The sequence below is a fragment of the Pristiophorus japonicus genome, chromosome 18, assembly GCF_044704955.1.
Source record: "Pristiophorus japonicus isolate sPriJap1 chromosome 18, sPriJap1.hap1, whole genome shotgun sequence".
In the NCBI taxonomy this organism is placed as follows: Eukaryota; Metazoa; Chordata; class Chondrichthyes; family Pristiophoridae; genus Pristiophorus; species Pristiophorus japonicus.
The window spans coordinates 37883087-37897844 of NC_091994.1; the positions used below are offsets into that span (position 1 = coordinate 37883087).

The following is a 14758-nucleotide window of genomic DNA, read 5'->3' on the forward strand; positions in this document are numbered from 1 at the left end:
GGGCTGCTCCTGCACACCCTCAACTTTGCCATCCTCGCCGGCCGTCCGGACACGCCATGGCGTACCATCTTGCCGTCCGGAGGAGGCGGGGGTCCCCGATGGAGGGCACTCTACGCAGGGGTCCTCCCACTATTCATCGGGGACTTGGCCTGGAGGGTGGTGCACGGAGCAGTGCCGTGCAACAAATTTTTAAGCCGGTTCACGGACTCCCAGGCCGCCTGCAATTTCTGCGGTCTGGAAGAGTCCGTGTTCCATGTTTTTATGGAATGCACAAGGTTGCAGCCCCTGTTTTATTATTTGAAGGGGCTGCTCCTGAAATTCTGGCTGCACTTCGGTCCCACTCTCCTGATCTTTGGGCACCCTGTGCGGAGGGGAGCGGGTAGGTCCGAAGGCCTCCTCGTAGGACTGCTCCTGGGCACGGCCAAGGGTGCCATCAGCCGGTCCAGGCAGCGGGCGGTCGAGGGGGTCGTTCAACCTGACTGCCTGCCTCTCTTCCGCTCTTACATCCGGTCCAGGGTGCCCTTGGAGATGGAGCACGCGGTGTCCACCGGTACGCTCGCGGCCTTCCGCGAGAGGTGGGCACCGGAGGGACTGGAGTGCATCATCACGCCCGACAACCAAATTTTAATTTGATTTTACGTTTTAAAGTTTAATTTGTTTTAATTGCCGGTGCTTTTAGTGTCCCCCTCCCCTTTTGTCGGGGGCACTGGAAAAAATTTTGATTTTAGCGCCCCAAAAAAAAACCAAAAAAAAAAGAAAAAAAAAAGGGGGGCCTTGAAAATGTCTGCTGTGTCACCCAGGCGGGTGGCACGGTTTAATGTTTATGTTTATTTTCAGGTAAACTCAAAAGAGTTTCAGTTCCTCGTTAGTATAGTGGTGAGTTTCCCCGCCTGTCACGCCGGAGACCGGGGTTCAATTCCCCGACGGGGAGGCAGTTGTTTCAAAATGTTGATGAAGCAGAGGCCGCGTGGCCTAATGAATAAGACGTCTGACTTTGATCAGAAACCATGCAGTTATCAGAAGATTGCAGGTTCGAGTCTTGCCATGGTCGACTTAATGTGTGTAATTGTATATTCTTAAGCGGGTTGCGGCTTGGCTCAGTCAGGAACACTCCCTCCTCTGACTCACAGCTTTAGGGTTCAAGCCCCACTCCCACAGGCTCACATCCCAGTGTTGCACTGGATCACGGCTACAGCTCCCTAAACAAAAAACTTGAATTTTTCCAAAAAGAGTTTCATGCAATGGAAGGGGGAAGGTGAGGAAAGAACAAAAGGGAAGGTCTGTGATCGGGTGGCAGGCAGAAGAGATGGTAATGGGACAAGTTAAGGAACAAAAGATGAGTCTAGATAGGGTGAAAATAGAGACGACAGGATCTTCAACAGCTGCCGCGGGAAAGGGTGAAATAAATATGGACCGAGGTCATGGTCTGAAATTGTTGGACTCGATGTTGAGTAACGCTGTAAAGTGATTAATCGAAAGATGAGGTGCTGTTCCTCGAGTGACAGGGAGGCCGGAGTGGGACTGGACAGGTCGGGGTCATACTCGCGGACCGAACGGTCACCGATCGCCGTAACGGCGGCGCGTCGGAGGCCGAGAGCAGTAGGTTCGCGGCAAACTCCGCCACCCAAACCCTAACCCAAAGGGTGGAGACATTAAAACAGAAAATGCTGGAAATACTCAGCAGGTCAGACAGCATCTGTGGAGAGAGAGACTGAGATAAAGATTCAGGTCTGTGAGGGGTGGTTAACGTTGGCCTGGCCGTGCATGAGGACGTTGGCCGTGCACGAGGACGTCGGCCGCGCGAAGCTTGCGCGATTACGTTGGCCGTGCGTGAGGACGTTGGCCGGGACGGACGCCGGTCGGGGCCTCGTTGTGGAGGCGGAATGAGAGCAGAGCGTCGGTCCCAGCCTGAGGGAGACTTGAAGCGGAGCTGGAATCGGCAGTGCCTGGGAACCTCGCCAAAGCCGGACTGCAGGCCTCGGACCTTGGCGAGCCGGGGAATGGGATCGGAGAGCTGCAGCGGCCCAGCCTGAGGCCGCCCGCCCCCCCGTAGGCGGGCTCACTGTGGGAGAACCCTTTGTGTCCCACGGCGCTGCAGGCGGGTGTGGCGGGCCCACTGGACCCGGGGGCTCGGCAGTGAGTCCTCTCCTTGTGAGTGCCCCTTCCTCACCCCCGATTTACAACCTCCGAGCCCAGCCTTTACTATTTGCTGCTCTGACAATGGGAGATTAATATGAGCAGGCAGGAAGGTCTCACTGAGGCTGACACTGGTCCCCCTGCCTCTTCAAGCCAGTGTCCAAATGGAGTTGGGATGGATGAACATGAACTGGAAAATGAGGATGAAATAAAGGTGGAAGCTGTTCCGAGCAAGTTTAATAACGATGATTCTCAGGAAAACCTTGGCAGCAGGGATGCCACTGAAGAGGATTTGGGGGAAGATGTTTGTGCTGGTGAAGACTGTGTGCTTGTGGTGAGCGAGGATGTTCATGGGGAGGGGGAGGACAGTGTGGAACTGGAAGGCACAATGACTGAAGAAGGCAGTGTTTCTGCTGGTTCTGTGCACTTGTATCCGTCAGACCTAAATGCAGATTCCGAAAACAATTTGATTGAAGATGGTGTGATAGACTTCAGTTCAGGAATTGACAACACAGAGGAAACGTCAAAGCTTCCAGATAATGAGGATGATGATCACTGCCAGATTAAATTGCTTTTGGCTCAATTACGTCTCTATGAACAGGACACGGTGACTTTGGAGAGTCACGCAGAACTGGCTTCCCAGTCAACATCGGATGATTACAGTTTAGAGAGTAGTCACAAATTCACAACAGATAGAGAGACTGATTCATCGACTGTAGATAATGACAGACAGCTGTTTGGTACAGTTAACCATCAGGATATTTTGACTGAGATGAGTCACAAACGTTTAATGTTGTCGTCTAATCAGAGACCTAGAAGTTTGAGTGAAAATGCAATGGAAGATCTTGTTCAACATGGCACTGAGCTGATCCAAGCAAGCTGTCCAGACTCTGTCTCTGGTGTTAATGGCGATGTGTTGTATAATCAGGTTACTGCTGCATTCAATCACACACCAGATAGAAACCATAAAACCTCACGAGAAACTTGCAGTCAGCCAAGAACCTCAACTGGAAATGAGTTTGGCCAATCTGAGGAGATCGTTGAGGGTATGCTCCAGGACCAGCAAACTCCTGATTTCTGTGCAAGCGACGATGAGGCAATTGAAGACTATTCAAGCCCCTTTCTGGTTGGCAGGCCGTTATTTGAGCACATGGTGCTGAAGAAAGACTGGAAGAAAGAGGGAGAGGCCTTGTCTTTAGCTGTTAAAGAGTTAAAAGAAGAGGTTGAGTATATTAGCAAATCCTTTCTGCCTGATGATGGTGCTGAGCATACTGATCCAGTGAGTCAAGGTGCTTGCCATATACAAGCCAATGTCTCTGAACATGATGGAGAGGTAAGAAAGGAAACTGGTTAAAGTACTGCCTAATTACCTCCAATCTAATCCAGCCCAGAATAATGAAATACAAGTCTTCTGTGACTGAGTCTGAAGTGAACGACCTGGTATTAAATAGGCAGCTTCACTCTTGATGCTCAATGTGTGGTGTGGGAAATGGATTTGGCACTGATACGGTAGCGGTGCTTTTTTGTGATTGGAGCTGAGATGTGTTGTTCGGACAATGTAGAGGAAACTTTACTGTACAGTGGTCCAATACTGATACCTCTGTTACAGATTGCTGGTCTGTATAACCAGACTCGGCCCATTGGTGACCCAAATTAAAAGATGGCCCTGACTGCAAGTGACACCAGGGGACAACCATTTACCTTTGTAGCCAGCAGCCATTTGTCTCTGGAAACACCTCAATTATATTATAGTGGGGTGTAATTCAATCTTAATGACTTTAAATAATAACTTTAATTTCCTGTGGTGTTGCTTATGGTGAGTGCTGTGTGCTCTATAACATGGGCCTACACAGCCATACCTGCAACTTTCCCACCTTCTCCCAGCAGAGTTACAGGCTACGTAAGAACATAAGAATTAGGAGTAGGCCATTCGGCCCCTTGAGCCTGCTCCGCCATTCAGTGAGATCATGGCTGATGATCTACCTCAACTCCACTTTCCTGCACTATCCCCATATCCCTTGATTCTCTTAATATCCAAAAGATAGTTAGATGAGTCCGAACATTGACAAATCTGCCAGTAGAAGTAACTAGCAAGTGGGGAATAAAACAAACCAGTACCCCAGGAATCCATAGTATTGCAGAGCAAAATATTCCTGTTAAATTATTTTTGCTTACTCTGCTGGCTGCGTCAGAGCCATTTTCGCATCTGGTGCAGCAATAATCTGTCAGAAAGCAAGCAAGGGACCCTCCACTTCTTACTACACTGAACATTTTAGTGAAGAGATATATTCCTCATTCCTATTCTTCATTTGCTCATGTACTTCTCTAGCTTCCCCTTATCTGCATCTGTTACTCGCCTCAACTACTCCATGCAGCACTGAAGGTCAAACTGTAGGAATTTGGAGGATTCGTGCATCTTGCAGATGACACTGCAGATTGACGCTGGTTCTTGCTTTTAATTTCTTACACAGTGAGTTCATATCATCGGCCAAGTTATGGGAGGTTGTGGAGTGAGGCTGGGGGCTCCTGCATTCAAGCAGAATGTGGGAGGGAGTGAAACCGTGACTCTAAGTCCAGAGATACAATTTGTGCATCCCATTTAGTGCCCTGACTGAGATCAGCTGATTCTGCTTGTGAGGCTCAGTAACTCGGGGCACTTTATTTACCACCGAGTCATTGGACTAAGTCGATCTTTTTATCAATGTATTCAAACAGAAAAACGTACCGTATTCATTTTTTTGATTTAACCACTTCAAGCAATTGGACAAATGAATTTAAGTTTCGTTTGGTATTAAAAGTCTTCATTTTTTTATTGCAGGCAAAGAAGAAATTTTCCTTTCCTGCATTTAAGGAAGGTAAGTTGGCTCCACGTGGACAATCTTCATGTATATATCTATAATTACTGTACAGTGAGTCAGAGTATTGAAAAGAAAAAGTAAGATTGCATTTGTTTAATACCTTTCACAACCTCAGGATCTCCTAAAGTGCCCACCAGCCAATGATGTACCTTTTTAAAAAAAAAAGTGTAGTCACTGTTGTAATGTAGGAAATGCGGCAGTCGATTTGCGCACAGCAAACTTTCACAAACAGCAATGTGATAATGACCAGATAATCTGTTTTAGTGATGTTGGTTGAGGGATAAATACCAGGACACCGGGGAGAACTCCCCTGCTCTTCTTCCAGTAGTGCTATAGGACCCACCTGAGGGGGCAGACAACAACTGGTGCTAACATTGTGACATAAATGGACCCAACCATCTATTATGCATCCAACTAAGCAGCAAATTCAATTCTCAGCTTGATCTACTTATAGTAACATTCTGTATGCGCTGCCTGATGTGACACAGGGCCTTACAGACCACAAGATACTACATCCTTGGTCAATGCTAAATTAGTTGATTGCAATTGGACAATGGTAGGGCTGCTATAATTTGCCGTAGCATCCCCTGGGTTAGTGAGGGGGGTGGGGAGCGGGGGTATGTGGATGCCAGGCTTCCTGCTCCTAATCATTATCCATTGATTCTTGCTGGAAAGCATGTGTGCGGATTTCAGTTGAAGACCATTTCGGAATCTGCTGTAATGGGCCCTAGGGTCAGAAAGCCGAACAACGTTCACTGGGCTCACACATGAGGAATGCTCACACGGGCAGGTACGAGAGGACAGCCAGCACCCACAGAATCCATACCTTCAGGTTGTGGGTTCAAGTCCCATTCCAGGAACTTCAGCACATAAATCTGGCCTGACACTCCAGTGCAGTGCTGAGGGAGTGCTGCACTGTCAGAGGTGCGATCTTCCTGAGGCTCCGTCTGCCCTCTCAGTTGGACGTAAAAGATCCCGTGGCACTATTTCGAAGAAGAGTAGGGGAGTTATCCCCGGTGTCCTGGCCAATATTTATCTCTCACTCAACATCATAAAAAATCGGATGATCTGGTCATTATCACATTGCTGTTTGTGAGAGCTTGCTGTGCGCAAGTTGGCTGCCGCGTTTCCCACATTACAACAGTGACTACACTCCAAAAGTACTTCATTGGCTGCAAAGCGCTTTGAGACATCCGGTGGTCTTGAAAGGCGCTATATAAATGTAAGTCTTTTCAGTAGGGTAGGGGGTGGGATAAGGAATGGTTTGAAACACCGCATTCAGAAACAGTGCTGTTTTTGTTTCTTTCTCCCCATGCAGTGCCGGGACCCTGCGAGTCTGAGGATCTTCTCGATGGAATCATATTTGCTGCAAGTTACCTTGGATCAACCCAGCTGTTCTCTGACAAAAATCCATCGACCAATGTCCGAATGTCACAAGCACAGGAAGCAGTGGGGAGGATAAAGGTGCTTGTGAAAAGTGTTAAAATTAACACATGATTCTTTTGATGAGCATATTTTTAAATTCTAGCAGCTTGCATTGATAAATAAACCATTCATTCCTGATATAGTTGCACCTCGCTGAGGTGATATCAATGGCCTTCAGTGTGATACTGTATCAGACAAATCAGGAGGGTCACATGGTTTGATACCCGACCTGTACTGTTCGCTGATCTCTGATGTGTTGGTACAATTAGACTCGTGGAGGAGGGGGGGTTAATGGGAGGGAGGAGGGGGGTAGAGGGAGGAGGGAGGAGGGAGGGGGGGCGGGGCGGGGCGGGGCGGGGGAGAGAGAGAGATGAAAAAAATTCATTCAGGTTGCCAGCCACTTACGCTGTCCACTGATCCCTGCTGGGAAAAGCCCCTGTATGAGCGTCAGGTGAGGTCAGGTGGGTTTGAATGTGATTGCCCTCACAGTTTGAAAGACTGCTGAAATTCACTGCCTGGGTTCACACTTGAAAAATGGCTGCTTGGATGAGGTACTGAAGGCCGTCTGCTATTTTCAGACTCCAGCAAGGAGTAAGCTTCTCCAGAAGAGCAGAGAAATTTGCAGGAGGGGAGTAAAGGGCACACAAGTGAAGTAACTGGTTTGTATTTGTTTATTAGGCACCAGAAGGAGAGTCGCAACCAATGACTGCAGTGGATCTGTTCATATCAACACAGCGAATTAAAGTACTGAATGCAGAAACACAGGTAACACTCCAAAAGTACTTAATTGCTGTAAAGAGCTTTGAGACGTCCGGTAGTCATAAAAGGTGCTATATAAATGCAAGTCTTTCTATTCTATACACAGTACGCTGTCACTGGGTTTATTCAGTGTATTGGTACCAAGACACTATAGAAACAACCCCAATTAACTTAATACATTTTTATGTTGTTCAGTACCCTAATTGCTCCTACCACCATCAGCACCAGAAAGGGACCTGTAACCACCAGTAAAGAAAGAAATAACTTGCATTTATATAGCGCCTTTCATGACCTCAGGACGTCCCAAGTGTAGTCTCCTGTAATATGGAAGCATAGAAAATAGATGCAGGAGTAGGCCATTCGGCCCTTCGAGCCTGCACCACCATTCAATGAGTTCATGGCTCAACATGCAACTTCAGTACCCCATTCCTGCTTTCTCGCCATACCCCTTGATCCCCTAGTAGTAAGGACTTCATCTAACTCCTTTTTGAATATATTTAGTGAATTGGCCTCAACAACTTTCTGTGGTGGAGAATTTCACAGGTTCACCACTCTCTGGGTGAAGAAGTTGCTCCTCATCTCGGTCCTAAATGGCTTACCCCTTATCCTTAGACTGTGACCCCTGGTTCTGGACAGACCCAACATTGGGAACATTCTTCCTGCATCTAACCTGTCGAAACCCATCAGAATTTTAATGCAGGAAACGTGGCAGCCAGTTTGCTCACAGCAAGGTCCCACAAACTGCTATAAGATAATGACCAGATAATCATAGAAACATAGAAAATAGGTGCAGGAGCACGCCAATCGGCCCTTCGAGCCTGCACCACCATTCAATATAATCATGGCTGATCATGCAACTTCAGTACCCCAGTCCTGCTTCTCTCCATACCCCCTGATCCCTTTAGCCGTAAGGGCCACATCTAACTCCCTTTTGAATATATCCAACGACCTGGACACTGTGGTAGAGAATTCCATAGTTGAGGCATAAATATTGGCCAGGACACCGTGACCCAATCTTTTCTAAATAGTGCCAAGGGATCTTTTACATCCCCCTGAGATTTCAGTTTTAACGTCTCATCCGAAAGGCAGCACCTCCAGTTGTGCAGCGTTCCCTCAGCACCGCACTGAAGTGTAAGCCTAGATTATGTGCTCACGTCTCTGAAGTGGGGCTTGAGCCCACAACCATCTGACCCCGTGGCGAGAGTGCTGCTAATGAGCTACGGCTGACACCGAGTGCTGCATCGCTCAAAAAATATCTCCAGACACCACCCAAGTTTGGAACGGCAGTTTATAATTATTTTATAGGTTGTTTTGACAGTTCATGTCGATAGAGTATGAAGATTTCAGATGCCTTTTTGTTGAGACTTACTGAAATCCTAGTGGCAGGTCTGAACAGCTATACAGTTAACTGGAAAACATTTGGCATATTTAGCAACTGATTGCAGGAATGTGTCTTTGGTTTATCACAAATCAAATCCCTGTTCCTGTAGGAGGCCCTGATGGATCACCCTCTCCAGACCATTTCGTACATTGCAGATATTGGAACTACAATAGTTTTCATGGCTCGGCGACGACTGCCACGTAAATCTCCAGACCAGGAGACCGGGAGCTCCTCTGCTGGAAAACGAGAGTACAAGATGATATGCCACGTATTTGAGTCAGAAGATGTGAGTACCTTGTATCATTCCATTATAGCATAGGTTTTCAAACAACGGTCCCTGGACTGTAGGGATCTCATGGTCTGAGGTCATAAGATTTCTATATTTGTTGACTTATCAGTGCATTATTGATGTTGCTCCATACCAATGAATGTTTTCTGTGATAATAGCACTATTTTAATTTGGTTACCTGCTACTTCTTTGAGATCGGAATTTGAAGGGTGTCCCCAGGCGTGTGTTGGTATTTGCAGAGGGTTCCCCACACAAAGTCTGATAAATTCACTGCTGTAAGATGCCCGGAATAGAACATGTGCATGTGTGTGCACATAAGAACATAAGAATTTGGAGCAGGAGTAGGCCTTCGAACCTGCTCCACCATTCAGTAAGATCGTGGCTGATCTTCGACCTCAACTCCACTTTCCCACCCTATCCCCATATAGACATAGACATAGAAAATAGGTGCAGGAGTAGGCCATTCGGCCCTTCGCGCCTGCACCGCCATTCAATGAGTTCATGGCTGAACATGCAACTTCAGTACCCCATTCCTGCTTTCTCGCCATACTCCTTGATCCCCCTAGTAGTAAGGACTACATCTAACTCCTTTTTAAATATATTTAGTGAATTGGCCTCAACAACTTTCTGTAGTAGAGAATTCCACAGGTTCACCACTCTCTGGGTGAAGAAGTTTCTCCCCATCTCGGTCCTAAATGGCTTACCCCTTATCCTTAGACTGTGACCCCTGGTTCTGGACTTCCCCAACATTGGGAACATTCTTCCTGCATCTAACCTGTCTATAAACCCATCAGAATTTTAAACGTTTCTATGAGATCCCCTCTCATTCTTCTGAACTTCAGTGAATACAAGCTCAGTTGATCCAGTCTTTCTTGATATGTCAGTCCCGCCATCCCGGGAATCAGTCTGGTGAACCTTCGCTGCACTCCCTCAATAGCAAGAATGTCCTTCCTCAAGTTAGGAGACCAAAACTGTACACAATACTCCAGGTGTGGCTTCACCAAGGCCCTGTACAACTGTAGTAACACCTCCCTGCTCCTGTACTCAAATCCCCTCGCTATGAAAGCCAACATGCCATTTGCTTTCTTAACCGCCTGCTGTACCTGTATGCCAACCTTCAATGACTGATGTACCATGACACCCAGGTCTCGTTACACCTCCCCTTTTCCTAATCTGTCACCATTCAGATAATAGCCTGTCTCTCTGTTTTTACCACCAAAGTGGATAACCTCACATTTATCCACATTATACTTCAACTGCCATGCATTTGCCCACTCACCGAACCTATCCAAGTCACTCTGCAGCCTCATAGCATCCTCCTCGCAGCTCACACTGCCACCCAACTTAGTGTCATCCGCAAATTTGGAGATACTACATTTAATCCCCTCGTCTAAATCATTAATGTACAATGTAAACAGCTGGGGCCCCAGCACAGAACCTTGCGGTACCCCACTAGTCACTGCCTGCCATTCTGAAAAGTCCCCATTTACTCCTACTCTTTGCTTCCTGTCTGCCAACCAGTTCTCAATCCACGTCAGCACACTACCCCCAATCCCATGTGCTTTAACTTTGCACATTAATCTCTTGTGTGGGACCTTGTCGAAAGCCTTCTGAAAGTCCAAATACACCACATCAACTGGTTCTCCCTTGTCCACTCTACTGGAAACATCCTCAAAAAATTCCTGAAGATTTGTCAAGCATGATTTCCCTTTCACAAATTTATGCTGACTTGGACCTATCATGTCACCTCTTTCCAAATGCGCTGCTATGACATCCTTAATAATTGATTCCATCATTTTGCCCACTACTGATGTCAAGCTGACTGGTCTATAATTCCCTGTTTTCTCTCTCCTTTTTTAAAAAGTGGGGTTACATTTGCTACCTTCCACTCCATAGGAACTGATCCAGAGTCTCTGGAATGTTGGAAAATGACTGTCAATGCATCCGCTATTTCCAAGGCCACCTCCTGAAGTACTCTGGGATGCAGTCCATCAGGCCCTGGGGATTTATCGGCCTTCAATCCCATCAATTTCCCCAACACAATTTCCCGACTAATAAGGATTTCCCTCAGTTGCTTCTTACTAGACCCTCTGACCCCTTTTATATCCGGAAGGTTGTTTGTGTCCTCCTTAGTGAATACCGAACCAAAGTACTTGTTCAATTGGTCTGCCATTTCTTTGTTCCTCGTTATGACTTCCCCTGATTCTGACTGCAGGGGACCTACGTTTGTCTTTACTAACCTTTTTCTCTTTACATATCTATAGAAACTTTTGCAGTCCGTCTTAATGTTCCCTGCAAGCTTCCTCTCGTACTCTATTTTCCCTGCCCTAATCAAACCCTTTGTCCTCCTCTGCTGAGTTCTAAATTTCTCCCAGTCCCTGGGTTCACTGCTATTTCTGGCCAATTTGTATGCCACTTCCTTGGCTTTAATACTATCCCTGATTTCCCTTGATAGCCACGGTTGAGCCACCTTCCCTTTTTTATTTTTACGCCAGACAGGAATGTACAATTGTTGCAGTTCATCCATGCGGTCTCTAAATGTCTGCCATTGCCCATCCACAGTCAACCCCTTCAGTATCATTCGCCAATCTATGCTAGCCAATTCACGTCTCATACCTTCAAAGTTACCTTTCTTTAAGTTCTGGACCATGGTCTCTGAATTAACTGTTTCATTCTCCATCCTAATGTAGAATTCCACCATATTATGGTCACTCTTCCCCAAGGGGCCTCGCACAACGAGATTGCTAATTAATCCTCTCTCATTGCACAACACCCAGTCTAAGATGGCCTCCCCCCTAGTTGGTTCCTCGACATATTGGTCTAAAAAACCATCCCTTATGCACTCCAGGAAATCTTCCTCCACCGTATTGCTTCCAGTTTGGTTAGCCCAATCTATATGCATATTAAAGTCACCCATGATAACTGCTGCACCTTTATTGCATGCACCCCTAATTTCCTGTTTGATGTCCTCCCCAACATCTTGGAGGTCTGTACACAAATCCCACTAACGTTTTTTGCCCTTTGGTGTTCTGCAGCTCTACCCATATAGATTCCACATCATCCAAGCTAATGTCCTTCCTAACTATTGCATTAATCTCCTCTTTAACCAGCAATACTACCCTACCTCCTTTTCCTTTTATTCTATCCTTCCTGAATGTTGAATACCCATAGATGTTGAGTTCCCAGCCCTGATCATCCTGGAGCCACGTCTCTAATCCCAATCACATCATATCTGTTAACATCTATTTGCACAGTTAATTCATCCATCTTATTACGGATACTCCTTGTATTAAGACACAAAGCGTTCATGCTTGTTTTTTTAACATCCTTTGTCCTTTTAGAATTATGATGTAGTGTGGCCATTTTTGTTTCTTGCCTTTGTTTACTCGGCCTTCCACTATTGCTTTTTACCTTTCTACCATCTGTTTCTGACTCCATATTACTTCGCCCTATCTTGCTGCATAGGTTCCCATCCCCCTGCCATATTAGTTTAAACACTCCCGAACTGCATTAGCAAATGTTACCCATAGGACATCAGTTCCAGTCCTGCCCAATTGCAGACCGTCCCTTTTGTACAGGTCCCACTTCCCCCAGAACTGGTTCCAATGTCACAGGAATTTGAATCCCTCCCTCTTGCACCACTGCTCAAGCCATGTATTTATTCTAACTATCCTGCTCCCTCTACTCTGATTAGCACGTGGCACTGGTAGCAATCCAGAGATTACTACCTTTGAGGTCCTACTTTTTAATTTAACTCCTCACTCCCTAAATTCAGCTTGTTGGACCTCTTCCCGCTTCTTACCTATATCGTTGGTACCTACATGTACCACGACAACTGGCTGTTCACCCTCCCTCTCCAGAATGCTCTGCAGCCGCTCCGAGACATCCTTGACCCTTGCACCAGGGAGGCAACATGCCATCCTGGAGTCTCGGTTGCGGCCGCAGAAACTCCTAACTATTCCCCCTTACAATAGAGTCCCCTATCACTATAGCTCTCCCACTCTTTTTCCCACCCTTCTGTGTAGCAGAGCCACCCACGGTGCCATGAACCTGGTTGCTGGTGCCTTCCCCTGGTAAGTCATCTCCCCCAACAGTATCCAAAACGGTATATCTGTTTTGGAGGGAGATGACCGCAGGGGACTCCTGCACTACCTTCCTGCTCTTGCCTTGTCTCTTGGTCACCCATTCACTATCTGTCCTAACCCTTACCTGCGGTGTGACCAACTCACTAAATATGCTATCCACAACGTTCTCAGCATCGCGCATGCTCCAGAGTGAGTCCATCCGCAGCTCCAGTGCCGTCATGCGATCTGTCAGGAGCTGCAGCTGGACACACTTCCCACACACATAGTAGTCAGGGACACTGGAAGCATCCCTGACTTCCCACATAGCACAGGAGGAACATGACACGTGTCCGAGCTCTCCTGCCATGACTTAACCCTTAAATTAATTTACTTACTAAAATTTACTTTAACACCAAACAGCTACTTATTGGTTGGCTGCCAATTAAATTAAACCAATCTAAAAGTCAGTCTAAAAGAGAGTTATACTTACCAGTCGAACAGCCAACCACTTACCAGCTTGGCTGTGACGTCACCTCTCGATTTCGCACCCTGCTATCTTTGTCTGCAACTGGTTGGGCTGGTCTCTGGGCCTCCGTCTCATACTCTCGCACTCCTTATCAGCTGCTCTAGTGTCAGCACTGGCAGGAAAAACAAGACAAAACAGCACCTGCCACCCCCGCTTACCCAAACTCACCCACTTACCAAACTCACAAATGCCACTCTATGCTGTTGCATTCCGTGCTCTGCACGAGCTGCCTCTTTTTAAACTGTATCTAGGTCAGCATAGATACAGTTTAAAAATAATTCCTTGATTCCCCTCGTATCCAAAAATCTATCTATCTCTGTCTTGAATATATTCAACGACTGAGCCTCCACAGTTCTCTGGGGTAGAGAATTCCAAAGATTCATCACCCTCTGAGTGAAGAAATTTCTCCTCATCTCAATCCTAAATGGTGATCCCTTATTCTGAGACTGTGACCCTGGTTCTAGACTCCCAAGCCAGGGAAAACATCCTCCCTGCATCTACCCTGTCAAGCCCTGTAAGAATTTTGTATGTTTCAATGAGATCACCTCTCCTTCTAAACTCTAGAAAATATAGGCTTAGTCTGCTCAATCTCTCCTCATAGAACAATCCCTCCATCCCAGGAATCAGTCTGATGAACCTTCGTTGCACTCCCTCTGTGGCAAAATGGATAACTTCACATTTCTCTATGGGTGCGTGTCTGTGAGGAATCCATGGTGTTGGTGTACGCACTTGTACAAATCCTATTGTGTGATTCATCTGAATGTTCTTTACAGTTTTAACGGTACACCCCAATATGCCTTAAGCCAATGCTCAGTTTCCTGCCTTTGCTTACAGGCATCACTTATCGCACAAGCCATAGGCCAAGCTTTCACCGTCGCGTACCAGCAGTTCCTGAACGCCAATGGCATCAATCCTGCGGATCTGAGTCCGACAGAGTACAATGATTTGCTCGACACCGAGTTTTACAACGGGGATCTTGTACACTTTTCCAAATCTGAGAACTCCAAAGAGGTGAGCGTCTGCTGTGAAATGAGTTCAGGTAGTTTCAAGGTTGAGGGGCTGTTTGAAAATATCTGGGGGAGGGTAACCTTGCATTTGCTAAAATGACTGACGGGGGTAGCGGGGCAGGAAGATCGACTCATACTGGGTGTTTCTCAGGAGTCATCCTTTGTCTCCGGTGTTCCGAGATTTTTGTTTGAACGTTTTTCTCCCTAACGCCCCTGAAGACACTGACTCACGATGGTTTATGGTTCCACAGCGCAGGCAGACCTCCACCACCTTGCTAAAGTGGTCTTTCATCGTGTGTGAGCCTGCAGTGTG

General features: G+C 46.8%; 1 protein-coding gene across 2 annotated transcripts in view; it reads left to right on the top strand.

Annotated features, from left to right (window-relative positions):
• The first annotated feature begins 1791 nt into the window (after positions 1-1791).
• LOC139228667 (amyloid-beta A4 precursor protein-binding family A member 1) overlaps positions 1792-14758 on the top strand; it is an 81003-nt gene continuing 68036 nt past the window's right edge. Inside the window, exons 1-6 of one of the 2 annotated variants that reach the window (XM_070859897.1) lie at positions 1792-3469; positions 4955-4991; positions 6313-6458; positions 7098-7184; positions 8669-8845; positions 14273-14449. In XM_070859897.1, the coding sequence (XP_070715998.1) occupies positions 2234-3469; positions 4955-4991; positions 6313-6458; positions 7098-7184; positions 8669-8845; positions 14273-14449 (1860 nt within the window). In that variant the 5' untranslated portion in view covers positions 1792-2233. The remainder of the gene's footprint in view (positions 3470-4954; positions 4992-6312; positions 6459-7097; positions 7185-8668; positions 8846-14272; positions 14450-14758) is intronic. The other variant, XM_070859896.1, reaches the window with a different exon arrangement.